General features: G+C 45.1%; 1 protein-coding gene across 15 annotated transcripts in view; it reads right to left on the reverse strand.

Moving 5' to 3' along the window:
• CERKL (ceramide kinase like) overlaps positions 1-18,743 on the reverse strand; it is a 78,155-nt gene that overhangs the window by 2,243 nt on the left and 57,169 nt on the right. For 12 of the 15 annotated variants that reach the window (XM_053284848.1, XM_053284835.1, XM_053284842.1 and 9 more), the window contains 5 exons: positions 13,356-13,381; positions 13,171-13,279; positions 8,570-8,666; positions 3,376-3,654; positions 1,688-1,860 (listed from right to left, as the gene is read on the reverse strand). In XM_053284848.1, the coding sequence (XP_053140823.1) occupies positions 1,688-1,860; positions 3,376-3,654; positions 8,570-8,666; positions 13,171-13,279; positions 13,356-13,381 (684 nt within the window). The other 3 variants (XM_053284839.1, XM_053284849.1, XM_053284841.1) reach the window with 2 other exon arrangements.

Genomic DNA, 18,743 nt, shown 5'->3' on the forward strand with positions numbered 1-18,743 from the left:
ATGGGTTTGCAAACCCATGTTGGTTTTGCTGCCCTGTTCAATGTAGCTTCAAAGTTTTGTTGTACAATCAGTGTACAGATAGACAGGCTCATATCATGAGAGCCTAATTCTGTTCCAACATTTCTATGCTCTTGTTTGAAGCAGGATGCAACAAGTAAGTGTAACATTGGACTGGAATTCTATCATTAATTCCTGGTCTGCAAGGATATGCAGAAAACTTTTGCATTTTATTTAAATATGGTACAAAGCACCTATTAACTGCCCAAACAAAACATAATGAAATACAGGTTGAGTATCCCTTATCTAGACATCTGAAATTCAGAATGCTCCAAAATCCAGACACCACACTGTTAAAAACAAAACAAAGCCCCCCCCCCCCAAAAGCCTCAGCTCACTTGCAGATTCTCAATTTTGCTGCTTTCAAGCATACAGTCAAAATTTACTTTTTCAGAAGGCTGTTAGTGACAGGGGTTTTGTCTGTAATTCTCTCAATTGTGGCTCTGTTTTCATTGTGAAGCTTTTTAATGTTTTTGATACAAATATTCCAAAATCCAGAAAAATCCAAAATCTAGAACACTTCTGGTCCCAAGCAGTCCAAATAAGGGATACTCAACCTGTAATTGCTGAAATATTTATTGACTCAATTTATGTAGATATTCCCAGGGTTGATACTATGAGGGATCAGAATAATGCTAGTCCACTCTGTCCTATATGCATAGAGCACATACCTGTAGGCCTAATCAGCATGATCTATACCCACAACATTGGAGTGCACTGATAACATAGATTAGGCTTGCCGGCAGTGTTCCCTCTAAAGCAAGCACACGTGCATGTGCTCATGTGGTTTTTGATGTCCACTCAATTAATTTTAGATCCCGATTAAAAGGCCAACTCTGAATACATTGTGCGCACATTGCCTTGATACTGCTGGCCAGAACAAAACTCATTCTGCACACAGATGAAAAAAATTAGAGAAATCACTGCTTGCCGATGTAGCCGATATGCAAATACGACATCCAAGGCATGTGCATGCTTCCACTCCCTCCATCATTGGTAGGTTCTCCCTGCCCCCTGCCCCAAGTTTGCATCAACATGCAGCTCTAGATAAAGGGAGTGGCGCTGGCAGCAGGTAAAGTCACCTACAAGCATGCAGCCAGCTGTGTCGTTCTGAAGAAGGGACTAATCCCCTCAAGTATTCCAGTATCATCGTCAGAAGTAGTTTTTTTATTGGAGTCTCTGATCGGCAGGTTTCTGACTAGTACCCTTTCTACTGACATTCGCTACTATGATGGCAAACAGCCAAAGAAAGAGTTGTGCAGAAGTCAAGGAGGAATTATGTTACTTCGTTTTACGTGCACCGGGAGAGCTACAATACACACACCCCACCTCTCTCTCTCTCTCTCTCTCTCCTTCTGCACAGGCCTGAGAGGGATCGATGCTGTTGTAGCTCTGCAGGAGCACACCATAATTCGCCAATTAACTTCTGCACAGTTCTTTGTTTAGCCACTATTACGGTGAACAGCAAAAATACACGGCAAAACTCAAACTAAGCTTTAGGTAAGCTTGCTGGTTCTCAAGTGAGGAGTCCTAAACTACTACTGCACATACAAACAGAGGAACCATTGACATTGATTAATGGAACAATCAGTGTCTACTAAATATTCCACATCACTATATTTAGTCTTACCGAACATGAATTTCTGATGCCCATTCCATCAAATCTCCATCTATATTCCATGGGTAGCTCTTTTCTGCAGAATCTACAGAATTCACATTGTCTTCAGTGACACATTTTTTCCCAGTTCTTGGTTGGACTCTTACTTCCTCAACCATGTAGGTCTTGACAAAGGGGAAATTGAACTAAAGCAAAAACAGAAGGTGTATTTATAAAATGTAAACAGTTACTCAGTTTTGCACTCACAGAAACTTCTACTTTAATGTACAGAAAAAATAATCTATTAAGCTTCTCAAATGGTCCTAATGTATAGTGGTTCACATGTTCTACAGCATTATATGAGCAGCTCCAATTGGCCTGTGCTGATGCAGACATCTATGGAAGTGCCAGTGGTCTTGCAACTTATAGTGGATGACATGATGTGCAATCCTATCAGCGATGGTGAGACTTGCTGTGCTGCTGTTGCAGACCCAGAAACAGTGGAGCCGATGTAGAGAACCAGCAGTTGAGTTAACATAGTGAGCAGTATTACTGTATTTATCCCCATTGTCTCAAGTGGGAAAACCTGCAGCAATGCTGCTAGCGCAACTACTGGTTCTCTACCACTGCTACTTCTGGGTCTGTAGCAGTAGCACAGCAAGTATTACTGTCACTGTTAGAACTGCACATCATGTTAGCCATTGTTTCCAATCGAAGTTGTACTCCTAAAGTGCAGACGTGCTACTTTAAGTATTTGTGCACTTATGCAAGATCACTGGTGCTTCCTTAGAGGCCCACAGTAGGGATATGAACAGAACTGGTTCGGAGGCCCTTTTACGGACCTCCGAACCAGTTCGAATGGTGGTGGTGGGGATACCTTTAAGGACCGGAGAACGTGATCTTACCCTCCCCACCGCCATGTTTCCCCCGCTAGTAATGTCATTAAAATCGGTCCCTCAGGGTGGGAGCATACCTCCTTGCCATCCCAGTACGTTGCCGACTGGAAGTGTATGCTGTGCATGCGCACATCGTGGTGTGCACACGAGCCCTACGGGACCGATTTTAACGACAGTGGAAGTGGAGGAAACGTAAGGGCGGAGTAAGAGCAGCCTCCCCGGTCCTTAAAGGTATTCCCCCCACCTTCGAACTGGCAGTCACTGGTTCTGTGCACACCACTAGGCCCTACAGCAGCACAGTCTGATGGGAGCCATCCACGTAATGCTGTGGAACATAAGGGCCAGCATTTACAATAGGAATGTGCACGGATCGGTTCGGAGGCCATTCTAAAGGCCTCCAGACCGGTCCGGTCACGGGGTAGTTTTGGTTCGGGTGGGGAGTTTGGGGGGTTCCATCAAGGGCGGGGGGGGGGGCTTTACTTACCCCTCCCGCGCTTTCCACACACTGCAGCTGTAATTATTCTAATAATCGCTCCTCCGTTGGCGGCTCCTCCGATGGCTCCTCCAGTTAAAAAAATGGCCGCCCCCTTGTAGCCCCGGCCCCCTGCTGCTGCCGCCCCCTTGAAACCCCCTCCCGCCCCCTTGAAGCCCCCTCCCGCCCCCTTAAATCTCGCCCCGGGCCCCAATCGATAACTTCAGAGGCGAGCGGCGGGGAGATATCCTCCCGCCCCCTTCCCTGCCGGGCTCAGGCTGCAAATGACTTTAGGACCTTCTCTTCTCACACATATTCCACAAAATTCCTCATAAAATTAACTCATTACTTGCCAAACTAGCAGTGGTTTTCCCACAGTGCCATATAATCCAGGGGTTGACAATCACAATTATGCTCAAGGCTAAACCATCTGTTGTCATTTCTGTCCATCTTTTGAATAATCCAGCTAAATGGCCTCTGACAAGGGCTGCTGTGGTTGCATCTCTCAAAAAAGCATCAACATTACCACATAGGTACAGTTCCTTGCGGGGTGGGGGTGGGTAAGACTGACTGATTCTCATTTTGTTTTCTTGATCTTTGCTGCTGGTATCTTGGTTTAGATTCTCTGTTGGCTGTATTAAAAATATCAAATTAACAATATCACCAGTAAGGAGTCTGATGCCTTTGCAATGTCTTCTGTAGAAAGTTAGGAATATTCCAAAGGATCTGGCTGTAATTCTATCATCCTTCCAGCTTCTTAAGGCATTTATCAGCTGACATTGAATGAACTGACACCTCAAAGGGTAAATCCTCAACTTGTATTTTACCTTCTGTACTCACAGTAATTGCTCGTAACCCGCATGTTGTCTTTTCATAATTGCTGTATTTTTGCCCACAAAGCAGCATCTATAGCATGTCTTGCTGCATCCAGCAGATGCCTTGACAAACAAAATGTCTCTTTACAGAATAACTTTTAAGTTGTGTTCTGGAAAATGTAACACAAGGACAGATACCTTCTCCCATAGGAAACATTTCTACTGGTCAACTACAGCCTGAGAACTGGCAATCTTGAAAGATAACACTACAAATGCATCCGATTTCCATGCTGAACTATTCATTCTGCAGCCTTTTGTCACTCGGTCAGTAGTGACTCATTGCCAGTCCTCCTCAGCCATCCAAGGCCACATTCAACAGTGGAAGCATCTCACAGATGTCAAACAGAAGATCCCTACACCATCATCTTGAACTTTATATAGACACACCCAAGTTTTCAAATAGTTCCTGGAACTGGTGCTGGGTTTGGTCACACATGTTCCCCACCATAATGGGGACTGCTACTCCCCTTCTGTGATTTTGCACAGTCAAAACTTCAAATGCAGGACCTGTCACAGAAGCAGACTGTTGAATTATGTGGACTCCAGCCATCTAAGCCATACTTAGTAATTTACTCTTTTTACAAAGAGCAATCTTCAGAGAAGGGATCTGGCATTTGATGATTCACCAGCTGCACCAGGAATCTCTCTCTGTTGGCTCTCTTCCTTCTGACATCACCTGACACTGACCGTCTCTTGAGTAAAAAGACAGAGACTGCATGTAACTGCCAACGGATCTGGATATAGTGCGGATGGATACAAATAAAGTGCTGACAGATCTGAATTCACTTCTTGAATAAAGTGCTTCGCCTTTTTTAAAAAAAGGCTTTTTGCTGCCTTCCATTTTGCTTCAAAACTGTGGAATCTGTTCTATAAGTGTTTATATCTGCTCCTTATCAGTCAGTTCAAGTGTCCTTGAGGACTTCTTTCAATGAGGTTGTTAAGGAACCCACTTCTTTGAAGGACATTATTAAGGAATCGACTGTTCTCTCCATAGGCTCTTTGCCTGAGCCCTGTAATATCATCAAACTTACTGAGTCAGAGATATTGTGTTTCTCTGACAAAAATAACTTCCACAGTGGTAGCAGAATTGATAGTTTAGTCTGTTGCAGCAAAAACAACAAAGAGTTTTATAGCACCTTAAAGACTAACACATTTTTGTAGCAACAGACACAGACACAGACGAACAAAAATGTAAACAGCAGAATCAAATGCAAGAAAAAAAATGTGAGAGGCTTACTCTAGTGGCAAGCTTAAAAGTATACAGGATAAACATGGTGACAACTCACAACTGCAGTAATAGGTGATGATAACCTCATAGAAATGTTAAGTTAATTATCTCTGTAATGTGATAAAAACCTTTGTCTCAGTTAAGGCCTGAGGAGATGGTATCAACCCTCATTATAAACTCTAATTGAACTGATTCTCATTCTAGTCTTCTTTTGAAACTTTTCTGATGAAGAATTTTCACTTTAACTGGTAGTAGAGCATCCTGGAAAGATAAAAGGTTCTCCCACTGGTTTCTGAATATTGCCATTTCTATTAGGGATTTTTAATTATTTCCTTTAGTTTTTACTGATTTTGTATATTTCTGCATTAGGAAATAATGGGGATTTGAAGTCACCCTATCCTGACCCTAAGATGGATCCCCAGATTTAATTTAATTTTTATTTTTTTAAAAGTTAAGCTCTAGCCCTTGTAGAAGTGGAGTTATGCAGCAAAATGTGCGGCCACTGTTTTTCAAGTATTTGGATTCTTTGGTGTATGATAACTTTTCCTCATAATGAATCCCTATGAGGATTCATTGCACACCTTCATTTCTTCTGTTCATTTTGATTGTCATTGGACAGTGCCAATTGACAACTGACATGTGCCAACTACCCCCTCCCCACTTGCAAGGCAGTGGCGTACTGAGTTTATTTTTAGGAATATTTAAGTGTTTAGATTCTTTGGTGTCCAATAACCTTTCCTCATAATGAATCCCTATGAGGATTAATTATATGCCTTCATTTATTCTGTTCATTTTGACTGTCAATGGACAGTGCCAACTGTCAACTGCCATGTGTCAATTACACCTCCCACACACACATACACACACACTGGGGTACCCAGTTTATATTTTAGGAATTTTTGAGATGTTTAGATTCTTTGGTGTGCAATGAATTCTCATAGGGATTCATTATGAGGAACAGTTATTAGACACCAAAGAGTCTAAACACTTGGAAAAAAATCCTAGAACATAAACTGAGTAGTACCCCACTGCATTGCAGGTGGGAGGGGGGTGTAGTTGGGGTGAATCTGGTGTGATTCAATTTGGACCCAAATCTCGCCAATGGACCATGTGGGTGATTTTTGTGTGTGTGTGTCTCCAAATTGCCTGAATCAGCTAGATTCAGGTACAAATCAATTTGTACCCGAATCAGTTCACACATCCCTAATTTCTATGTCAGAATAGTGTTAATTTACTCTTTTGTAAAGAGAATGACACGTTTGTCCCATGTAGATAGCAAGAAGGCACTGTTGGCAGATAATAGCATATATCTCATTGAAGGATGAGCAAGTGAATAAGTCTCCAGTCATACAGCTGACATTTTGAGTTCTGTATTGGTGTTGCCTGAACAGATTACAGGGACAGAGAGAGATAGCATCCACACACACACTGATCCCAGTGTTTGTGTCTTTTAAGAATAGGGTCTGTAAGCAAGGCCAGGCCTAACACCCAAGACCTCTGGAAAGAAGTGCTTACAGGGTGGCCTATGGGTCACTGATGTGTTGGAGTTGGGGCAGAGCCACCATTGCATGAACAGGTTCAAAAAACCTGGGCCACTGCCGTGAGTCGCAACCCAGCCGGCGTCTGACCAAAAATCCAAATAGGAGTCCTTCAGTACTCCAAACTGCACAGCGGAGTCTCATGGGTGACAATCCAAATCGTGGTGGAATCCTATCAAATGTGAACATCTGAAGAAAAACCAGGAGATGGGGAAAGCAGTATAGCTCGAAACCAAAGACGGAAGCCCACCTTTGCAACACGATCTGTCACACTGAACCTAACATCAGAGGAAAAAACAAGGGGAGAACCATGTGCATACTCAGCTCAAAACCTAAAACAGGCAGGGAAACAAGAAAAAAAAATTCCAAGGAACTAAGCAGGCTGTATCTGAAGAAGGGGCGGGGGGAGAGAAGAAATGGGGAAAGGGAGGGGAGGCAAATCCAAAAGCTCTACTAATGTGGAGTTCCAATGGGAAAGAAAAATCTGGAGGAACAACTAACACCTGCAAAGGAAGTTTCTCCCATCAAAGCAAGTGCACTGTCACCATCGCTAAGCCACCCATCTGCATGAGAACAAAACCTCCAGCCGAAATGAACCACCTAGAAGAAACCAGCCCAAAGAAGGAAAACATGATTGCTCAATACCCCCAAGCCTGAGGAGGTTTCAAAATCCCTCCTACAGACAACACTAAACTCAGAGGCAGAGGGATCCAAACTAGCTGGAGTCAAGGGAAGCATTAAAAAGTCACTGAGGCAGGTTGCCAAATCAGAAAAAACAGCCCACATCCACCACGGAAGGAAGTGGGGAGGCCAGCAAAATAAATCACCCCGGAAAAATCCAAAGAAATGATAGCGCAATGGTAGCCAGTGCCCCAGAGTTGTGATTCACGAGCTGCAGCCAAATACACATCTCCGGGTACCGTCACAGTAAACACTCACCATGGGCAACACACCAGAATCAGCACTCACAGCCAAACTGGTTACAAATAGATCACATTGAAAAAACCTAGGGTTGGGCAGAGGGGAAGGAATATCCCACCCCACTACTGGCTCCCAAAGCCCCCGACCAAGGCTGTCAGCCATGGACTTGGTGGGGAACCTAAAACCCAACCCCCTCTGACCGGAAGCCACAACCCCTGATGAACTCTCCAAACTGGACACCACTGCTGTAGTTGTCTGCTCAGTCGCATGTTGGAGGGTATCGAGTGTGGAGGTGGGAGGGGCCACACCATGGCCCTTCCGGATTGGATTTGAACGGAATAAACTGGATTTGTGCACATCCCTACTAACTCCCCTCTCCCTTGCCACTCCAGTTCTAGTAACTGAGATGTGTGTTCTCTATGCATGGGGTGGGGGGAGAGTTGAAGCTCTGTGAGCATGTTGTGCATGTTTGCCAGTGTGTTGACTCTCTCTGTGTGTGGTCCATCTGTGCTCTGCATATAGGTGACAAGAAAACATTCTATCCAAAAAATTTCACAGATCTCCACTTGTCATTAATCTCAATGTAGTCTTTAAATATAGTACTTCTGGCTTGAAAATCAGTTTAGCAGCTTTAAACTCTTGTAACTCCTTTATATAAGAACCATATATAACTAAACCACAGCAGATGGAGGGAAATAGGCTAATCGGTATTAGTCTGATTGGTGATTTTCAAAAATCAGATAAAAGTGGGCTAATGTACTCTGACAGGAAACTAAGTCTCCTTACAAAGACACTAATAACTCCTGTAGTGCTGTTACCTCCATCTTAAAGCTTTTGTTTGTCTCTTTATTATGCAATGCTTTAGATATTATGTTTTGTGCTCCATATTATGTACTCTTTCTCTCTGATTATGGCCTTTACTTGATGCAATTGTTAAATATACTCTGAACAACTTTTGCTGCAAAACACAAAGGTAAGCCCTTACCTGGTTTTTTACACTGGCATATCTTTTCAGGTGTTTTACAAACTCTGGACGAGAAGTGTTTCGCACAATAATAAGAGCTATACTTCCGTCATTCACTCTGAAAAGTACATTGTTCAGTTAAAACATTGAACTACACATTTAATTTTGATCTTATTATTAGCTAATTCACAACTACTGTTCTTGCTCATCAGTGGATGGTATCCAGAGTGTACCACTTGGGCAGTGTGCACCAGTGCAAGGCACCTTCCCCACCTCCTCCTCCCCGGGGGTGTTCCCTGAGCTTCCCCAAAAGCAGTTGTTGAAGGACAGAGGACCTTGGCAATGCCATGACCTGCAGGGAAAGAGATGGATGCCCAGAAACCACAAGGGGAATCACTATCCGAGGCACCAATCCACTTGAGGTATGGCAAAGTATGGCAAATTGTATCGGCATGCTGAGTCCATGCACATCCTCTTCCTCTTGTGAATGTGGCTTAATTCATTTCTTCCTGTTTTAATCAAATCATAGTTTGTTGTTACCTCTAAACCATCAAATTGTAATTTGAGAAAGCTCCTATGCCAAACCAAGAGCAAGACTGTGGTTTGCAATCTTGATTTGGAGGGATCATCCAAACCATCATTTCTCAGTTTTGATGTAAACTGGAAGTAATTAATTAAGCCCCATGCATGGGGAAAGGAGGGAAGAGGAGAGGGAAGGAGAGAGGGAACACACAAGCACAGCATTAGTTGACAATCCTGGTTTGGAGGGTTGGGGGCAGCAAAGGCGGGGAAGCTTACCTCCCCCCACCCATCAAGCGATGACTTCCTTCTGGGAGCACAGATTGGGGGTAGTGCTGCAGAAGCAATGCGGATGAATCTCCGTGCTGCTCCTGGCAGCGAGGGTAAACAGAGGCTGAGACTCGTTGCCCCAGCCTCTGAGAATTCCATGATGCACCACAAAACATGCACAATGCATTGGGAGATTCCCCCAAGAGATGGGTGCTCTAGGCAGCCCAGCTCACACACAAGTAAACAGCCCGCTCCCTAAACCTCAGTTAGCAGCTGGGCTAAGAAGCTGGGCTAGATGGCGCTGGACTACTGAGACTGGGCTCTATCCCGGCAGTTCTCACATGCAGGGAGTTGTCACATGCTGGGCATCCCTATCCTGGGTTAGGTTGCATGTGAGAACAGCCTCACAAAATATGTGAAAGGTGAACACTCTGTTATAGCAAGACTGTAAACTTTGATTCAAACAGAAAAATAATGAACCCCTAGGGCTGTTCAACTTTGGCCCTCCTGCAGATGTTGGCCTACAACTCCCATAATCCCTAGCTATCCCCATTGTGTCTGGGGATTATGAGAGTTGTAGTCCAAAAACAGCTGGGGGGACCTAAGCTGAGCAAGCCTGCTGCCTAGACTTTTCTACAAACTAGGAAGCATCAATTCCTTGTATAATTTGGTCTGTTGATTGCTAATACTGTAAAGGCCATTTTGTTTTTATTTCTGCATAGCTCATTTAATGACCTTTAATTACGTAAATCAACAAATAATTTGTGTTTGTTATGAATATGGCTGTTTGCCCAAATAAGGATAGGAAGCACTAAAAGAATGAGAAAAGATACACATATTAGATTCACTCCTCAAACCTCAGACACTAAACCTTGGAACCTCCTTTTATTTTTCTCTTTTTGTAAAGTGCCCAGATAAAGTGTACAGCTTTTTAGATGGCTGACATTTCAATCTTGAACAGATTAAGAACCAGATAACTAGCTAACAGAAAATGTAATAGTTTCATTGATGGGTGTTAGGAGATTTAAACTGATTAGCAATGTAACACTAGCTATATAATTATTTCTCCAAGACGGGATGCATGGGGACGTGGCAGAAAGGAGGTGACTGGTTGACAGAGGGGGAAGAGGCAATTGGCTGACAGGGAGACACATGCAAGAGTTCTAGCCACGCATCCTGAGAGTATCGGCAACCATCGCCACCCTGGGAAGGAGGACGGGCTGCAGGAGGAGGACAGATGGCAGGTGGAGCCCTGCCGCCCTGAGGAAGAGGAGGAGGAGGATGGTCCACCAGATGCGATGCGGCAGCGGCGAAGGGCCCAGCTGCCAGGAGGCAGCAGAGGGGTGAGGAGGAGGCAGTGGGCCCTGGCAGGAGAGAGAGCTGCCAAGGAGGGAAGGAGAGAGACCGAGGAGGAAGCGACGCCATTGCAAGCTGCCAAGGATGGCTGAGCATACAACGAAAATGGGGCTGCTGGCCTCCTTGCGAAGAGGATGAGAGCTGGTGGGGAGAAGGCAGCGAGGGAGAGTGGCTGAAGGAATGGGAAGAGAACTGGCTGAGCCCTGAAATAGAGGGAGAGTAAGGTAGAAGTAGAAGGGGCTGAAGAGGGGGAAGAGTCAGGGAGAACTAGGGGCACAGATGCTCTGCACCTGGCCAGCTAGTTTATACAATAAGGCTGTTCACACGAGCAGCCCTAACTGGGCTTGTGCCCTACTGCCTGCTCATGTGAAGCACCAGGACTGGGGTCGATCCCAGCACTGACCCACTGGGTCGCCCGAGGATTTCCCCTGGGCTTTTACCCTAGAATGCCCTTCTCCCTGGGTCCCCAGTCGTGTGTGTGCTCGGGACACCTGTGAGCACACACAGAGCCTGGTGGCTAGAGCGCCTGGTTGAGAGGAAATCCCTCAATGCACTGCACTCCTGGCGCAATGCACTGAAGGATGCTGGAGGACTTTGTCCTCTAGCTCCTGCTCACAGCAGAACCGCTCGTGATAAGTGGCAGACTGAACTAGGGAGGGTGATCGTGTGCAGGGAGGAGCCTCACTCCCCACCCACCCTCCCCAGAGAGGTCCTGTGCATGACCTCAATGTATTTCAAGGTTTTAGAGCGGAAAACCATTTTTACTGTGCTTTCAAAAAAGCTTTTTTTTCTGATCACTTCTTGCTGTTAATCATGAATTTAATAAAATTCTGCTTTTCATGGAGCTAAAAATACAATTCCACCTGAACAAATATTAGTTTGAAAATGGTCATCAAGATTATTAAGCTCCTTAATGTGTTGAGTTCTGTTCTTTAAAGCTCTAAAAAGCAATTTGCAATATTATAGCTCACAAAACAAACATTTATAAAACATAGACATAGATCACTTCCTAAAGCTGTATGCTGGGCAGCCATTTGTCAACTAATAGTCAAAAAAGTTAAGATGATTTACAGCTAAATAATTGGTAAGGGCAAGTAAATTAACACATTGAAAAATCATATTTTTAAAAGTATCTACACTCTCTCCTACATTCTACTACCTAGACTTTAATTAATGATGCTGCTGTTGGCATCTTCTGTTCTAAGCATTTATACATTGGCTCAGCAAGCCTATGAGTGGCTTGAAAGTCATTGGCTGACATGTTCCACAGCAAAATGCGAGCAATACAGTGCTGCTGCAGGGCTCTAACACACATGGCAACACTGGTGTGCAAGAGAGCTGTTCCAGTACATCTCACCCTTGTGCAGCTGCAGATTGCATGCTGCTTGCATTATTCCCATTGCAAGTACCATGTGACCAGCAATTGCGCAAGGGCAAAGTGTACTGGGTCAGCCCTCTTACACAGCAAAGTTGCCGTATGCTTTAGAGCCCTGCAGCAGCACAGGCAGGTCTGCACCACCCAAGTTTCACTGCAGAACCCGTCAGCCATCCTTAAGTTCCAGACTTCTGCTGCACTGACATATGAGTGAGGGAAAGGGTCTATCTTTTTTGTCGATCTGCCTTCTCCTCTGAAGTCCACTGTGTGTGACAAAAATATGTCCCTGAGGGTCATGCCACTGAGCACTGTTACACCTACACAGTCCTAGTCTGGATGCATGTCAGCCAGTATTTATTTCATTAAGATTCCAAACTATCTTGAGTGGGCCATGATAATCATTTCAGAAAAGTTCCTTACGCATTAAAGCAGTGGAAAACCTCCGTTGTTGCATGTTTGATTGCCATATATCCAAAAATATCAGAGATAAATATTTTACATTGGATTAGATTTTTTGCAAACCCAACTATGTGCCAATAAGCAGGCAGAAACAGGAGTCTAAATAACTGAAGTAGTAGTTTTTGCAAATGCTATAATCAGTTGATGTAAAACTTCCCCAATTAATACTACAGCTAATCATTTTAGTGATGACACATAGTCCTGCATTGTGTTGCTCTTGCTTTTCTTTTTGTGCTGTTCTTAGCTGTAACTTTTGTATGTGCTACAACAGTTACTTCTTGACAATAAACTGAAATCAATTTGTCAGATCCCAATAACTAGATTTCCTGTTGACAAAGCCCAAGGGAGATTTCAACTTGATGACTACCACTTAAGTCAGACTGGCAAACTAACTTAATCCCTGTAATTATCCAATGATTATTCTAGTTAGATGTCTTGACCTGATCTGCCTGATCCAAGAACTGATTACAATTCCTGAGATTAGAGAGTCAACTGCAGTCCAACTCAACCCTCTCCCCCCACCCCAACCTCAGAGGGTCTAGACTGCTCATGACAGAGGCATGCATTCTGGGGGAAGCCAAGGTTTTACAATAAGATGCCACAATTTAGAGACACTACTCTAATTCTCTAAATCTTTACTGACCTGGTATTAGGTGCCAAGCCTCTTGGTGCCATTGAACAGAGACAAGGGATTGCCATAATGCTCACATTCAGGAAGTGACCCTGGATCCTGCACCACTGATCCTTTTTGTCTAAATATAACATCATACTGAATTACTTCAAGTAAACCTTATTCACTTTTGTAAGTGATTAAACTTGAACACTTACCAGATTTAAGGGGCTCTTGCTTCTTTCTAAAAATAAATGTGTTTGATAAAATCATTAAAGGCAGCAAAGGATACAAAATAAAAAACCAATTTTTAAAAGCCAGCATGCTTCTGAATAACAGAAACAAATTAAAGATTTAATAGAGAGGTCATTCACACAATCAAAAACCGTTTGTTTCCGATTTTTGATTGTGTGGGTGCAAACAACTGGGGGAAGGAGGGAGAAGTGACTGTGTGGAAGAAAGGCAGGAGGAATATTCTTGGGTAGGCTTTCCTCCTACTTTGCTTCCACAAAATCACTTCTCCCTCCTTCTACCTAGTTTTTTGCACCCACACAACTGAAAATTGGGAGCACACACAGTTCCCAAACCTGGGTAGAACACAGTTTTTGTTTGTGAGAATGACCTCATTGAGGAAAAGAATGTAAACAAGTGAGGTTTTTATTTTGATCTTAAGCACATTACTTGAAAACAAGTGTCACTGAAATCAATAGGAAAGGTGTATGCTTATGACAACTTTAAATGCTTATATCAAAATCTGAAGAAATAAAAACAAGTGTCTAAATACTTCTTTTAAACACAGTTATTAAGTAAAAAAACACACAGGTTGCTCACCTGTAACTGATGATCTGGTAGAGATCTGTTGACATCCATAAGAATGGGTTCTGTGCCTGCGCAGGAAAACTGTGGTAGCCATGCCTCAGCTTGCCGAGGCGTCCAAGCCCTGCCCACACGCAGAGCGTGCTATTTAAGAGCGGGCTGGACGCGACATCCCTCAGTTCTTGGACAACCGCCGAGTAGGACGACCATCCGGAAAAGCAGGTGAGTTCAGTTGGTTCAGTAGGGCATGCCAAGGAAAAAGAGTGTGCACACCAACACGCACATAGAAGTATTACTACTACTGCACAGGGGAAGGACGGGAGGGTCTTATGGATGTCGACGGATCTCTACCAGATCATCAGTTACAGGTAAGCAACCTGTTTATCTGGATTGAGATCCGTCGACTGCCATAAGAATGGGTGTTTAGCAAGCTCCCAAAGGAGGAGGGTGCAGTAGTATTATTGCAACACCTGCTTAAGGACACTTCTCCCGAAGCTGGCCTCTGCAGCAGAGCGCACATCTATGGCATAATGTTTCACAAACGGGAGGTTTTAAGACCAAGTAGCAGCCTTGCAGATATCCTGGAAACCCACCCCCGAAAGGTGTGCTGCTGAAGAAGCGTAGGCCCGGGTAGAGTGGGCCTTAATGGCTGCTGGTGGAGTCTTTTGTTGCAGTTCATAGGCAAGCAGAATAAGCTCAACTAGCCACCTTGACAATCTTTGTCTCGATATGCAGGTTCTCTTGGCAGAGCCCTTATAGGCAACGAAGATACAAGTAGTGGAGCGAAAGTCCCTTGTCCTAGTCATGTAGAACAAGAGAGCCCTACGCAGATCCAACAAATGCATGGATCGTTCCAGTGCCGACTGTGGACTTTGAAAAAAAGGTAGGTAATATTATGTCCTGATTTAGGTGAAAGTCAGAAACCATTTTTGGCAGAAAAGAGGCATCCAGACGTATGCAGACCTTATCTTCATGAAATCTCGTGTAAGAAGAATCAACTCGAAGAGCCGTAAGCTCACTGACCTGTCGAGCCATTGTTATAGCAATTAGGAAAGCAGTTTTAAGCGAGACAAGCTTCAGTGGTGCTGTGGCCATCGGTTCAAAGGGCTTTTGCATAAGTGAGGAAAGCACTAATGACAAGCTCCAAGGTTCCACAGGTGTTTTTATAGGGGGGTAGACGTTGGAGTGTTCTTTCAAGAAGGCTTTGCTTAGAGGATGTGAAAAGAGCATCTTCCCATCACAACCCGGGTGTCTAGATGAAAGGGCTGCTAGATGAACTTTTAAAGAAACATTAGCTAGGCCTGTGGACTTCAGGGAGGACAGATAGAGGAGCACCTGTCTAACTGATGCCTGTCGCGGTAAAAAAAACCCTCAAGATTTTGCATAGGTCTTGAACCGAAGCCACTTCTTAAAATAGTTACACCTAGTAGAGGCTTTTCTCTGATTTAACAAGATCTTGTTCAGAAGCCTATTCGCCAAGCGGTCAGGCGGAGCGTTTGAGTATCCGGGTGAAGGATGTGACCTTCGTCCTGGGAGAGGAGGTCCGGTTGTGGTGGAAATTGATGGAACCGATTCTGGGACAGACTGCGTGCCTGTGGAAACCAAGACTGCCTTGGCCACCACAGGGTCACGAGAATGCAGGCTACAGGCTTCGACAGGAGACGGGCCACAACCCTTGCGATTATCGGCTGGGGAGGGAACATGTATGGTGTTTCCCTTGTCCAGTCCAGTTGAAAGGTATCCCCCAGGTACCTAGGATTGTGTCCCACCCTGGAGCAGAAGTGGGTACATCTCGCATTTGCCGAGGTCGCAAAGAGATCTATCGAGGGCCGCAACCAGCGACGGAAGAGTGGAGTGAGATCCTTGGAGTTGAGTTCCCACTCGTGATGACTGTCTTGGAGAAAAACCCGGCTGAGGTCGTCTGCTAGGATGTTGTCTTGACCTTTGATATGCACTGCTACAGGGTAGACCTGGTGCCGAATACACCAGTGCCACATCTGAACTCCAAGTGCACGCAAGCTCCGAGAGACTGTCCCACCTTGGCGGTTGATGTATGCTTGCGCCGTCATGTTGTCTAACTGGACTTGAACACATAGACCCTGTAGAAGTGGTAGGAAGGCTCAAAGAGCAAGGAAGACCTCAAGCAGCTCCAAAAAGTTTATATGGAACTGCCTCTGACTGAGAGACAATTTGCCTTGTGTCCTGTGGCCTTCGCAATGAGCTCCCCAACCCATCAGAGAGGCGTCCGTCGTTAGCCATACTGATGGCATCGTAGTATGAAATGGCACGCCCCCAAAAGGTTTCTGCGCTTCGTCCACCAGGTAAGGGACCGAAGAACTAGGGCTAGTATCTCCAGTTGCTTCCGTTGATTGTCTCTGGCAGGATGGAAGACTGAGAGGAACCATAGCTGTAATTTCCTCATTTTTAAGTGGGCATAGTAGATTACTGCATTGCAGGAGGCCATGAGGCCCAGCAGACATTGAATCGAGTGTGCTGACTACACCAGATGCCGTTGGAACAGAGTCACTAAATTGCATATGCAAATATATATCTCTTCTGGTAAGAATGCTCTTTGTCTGACGGTGTCCAATACTGCACCTATGTAGTTGGCAACTTGCATAGGTTCCAGGTGGGACTTTCTCCAATTGACCTGAATACCCAGACCCCGAAGAACTTCCAACACATAACGGATCTGAGAACATAACATGTTTCTGTCCTTTGAAGTCAGGAGCCAATCGTCCAGGTAGGGATAGATGGTGACTCCCTGCTTCTGGAGAAAGGCAATCACTGCGGCCATACATTTTGTAAAAACCCTCGGCGCGGTGGACAGTCCGAAGGGTAATACGTTGTATTGGTATACTTGATTTCCGACTGTGAAACGTAAAAACTTCTGGTGCTCTGGTTGGATGTTGACGTGGAAATAGGCGTCCTTGAGATCCAGCGTTGCTAACCAATGCTCCCCTTGAAGGAGAGGAAGTATTTGTTGCAACGCCATCATTCTGAATTTTTTGACGCAAATAAACTTGTTGAGCTGGTGAAGGTTCATGATGGGGCGGATGCCTCCATCCCGCTTTGGAACTTGAAAGTAGCGGGAACAGAACCCCTCTCGCCTGGCTACCCACTGTACCGGGACTATCGCCCCCTTCTCCAACAATTCCTTCACCTCCGTTTGGAGTGTCAAAGTGGAGGGAGTGAATCTCATTCCCGTAAAGCGAGGGATTGACCTGAATTCGATGGCATAACCAGAGGATATGATCTTCAGAACCAAACAGTCTGATGTTATATGGTGCCATGCAGGGGCATGGCGGGACAGCTTGATGGAAGGCTGTGCTAGAGATGGAGGGATGACACAATCTGTCAGGTTCAGAAACGAGGTCCCTGCAGGCAGGAATGGGAAGTGGAGAGGAAACAGTGGGCAATCCTGGTTTTCAAAGACTCTCCTGGGTTTCTGACACCTTGGGGCACTAAGACTGGATGGACTTAAACTTGCCATGATAGTCTTTGGTACGGTGGGTAATTTTTCTTATAGTCTTTGCATTCCTGGTTACAGAACGGCATACATTGCTTGTATGAAGGGTGATACCTAGCGGCGTAGTTGGAGGTAGAGGTTTGAGTGGTGAAGGTCTTGGGTATAAATTTTGACTTTTTAAGTTGCTCCATTGTGGAGTCCGTTGATTTGCTGAATAGGCCCGAGCCATCAAAGGCAAGGCCCTCTATCTTGTCCTTCATGTCAGTTTGCAGGAAAGTGGACCTCAGCCATGCGTGTCTTCTGAGTGTAATGGCTGCGGCAAGTGTCCGAGATTCACTCTCCGCCAGATGTTTTGCTATACTTAGCTGCCATCTGGTAAGCTCTCCAGATGTTTCCAATGTTTTCCGGAACTTCACTTTGAATTCCTCAGGGGACAAGGTATCAAGGTCCAGCAAGAGGTTGTCCCAGAGGCAGCGAGTGTATTTGGCAGTACAGGCCACGTAATTAGCCACCTTAATAGATAGGCAGGCAGTTGAGTAGAACTTTCTCCCAAGCATGTCCAACTTCCGACCCTCTTTTTCAGGTGGGACAGTGGAAGGTTTTCCTGACTTGGAAGAGGTGGCACAGCCAATTACCAGTGAGTTGGGAGCTGGATGCTTCAGAAGATAAGCATTATCTTTTTCCATAATGCGATAAAGGCTCTCCAGTTTTTTGGACGTAGGGGTGGAGGTGTGGAGCATTTCCCAAGCGCATTTCGCTGCGCGAGTAATAACAGGGAGCATTGGAAGTGCCACTGGTTCGGTGGACTGCGATTTGAGCATGAAATTGTTCACTGGATCATCTATCACGGCCAGTTCTGAACGAAGGTCTAGGCCAAGCGCTTCAGCCATGGTATGGATGTGTCTATGATAGGCCTTAAGCTCATCATCTGGAGAGACATAAACAGTCAAGGCCACATCAGTTGGTGGTTCTACAAGTATGTCTTCGCCCTCTGGGTCCAGTTCAAAATCTGAAGAACCATGATGTTTGGAAGGGGAGCTTGTTGGCAAGGAAGGAGCTACAGTTTGTGTTTCCACTGCAGCTACCAGCGACGAAGGAGGACACACTGTTTGTGTAGACACAAAACGCATTAGTGGAGGTTTAGTTTGTGCAGCCTGGTATGCCACACATGGAGTGCTAGCTTGAGTTCCTGCTGAGACATAAGTGGACGCACTAGATGGCTGGGTAGCCGGAGGAAGAGGTGTCATTTGTAAAGCCAACGGGAGAGGCGTCGCAGGACTCCAAGGTCGGGCTGGGTGCTCAACAGGAGAAGTCATGGACA

The sequence above is a fragment of the Hemicordylus capensis genome, chromosome 1 (assembly GCF_027244095.1).
Source record: "Hemicordylus capensis ecotype Gifberg chromosome 1, rHemCap1.1.pri, whole genome shotgun sequence".
Classification (NCBI taxonomy): domain Eukaryota; kingdom Metazoa; phylum Chordata; class Lepidosauria; order Squamata; family Cordylidae; genus Hemicordylus; species Hemicordylus capensis.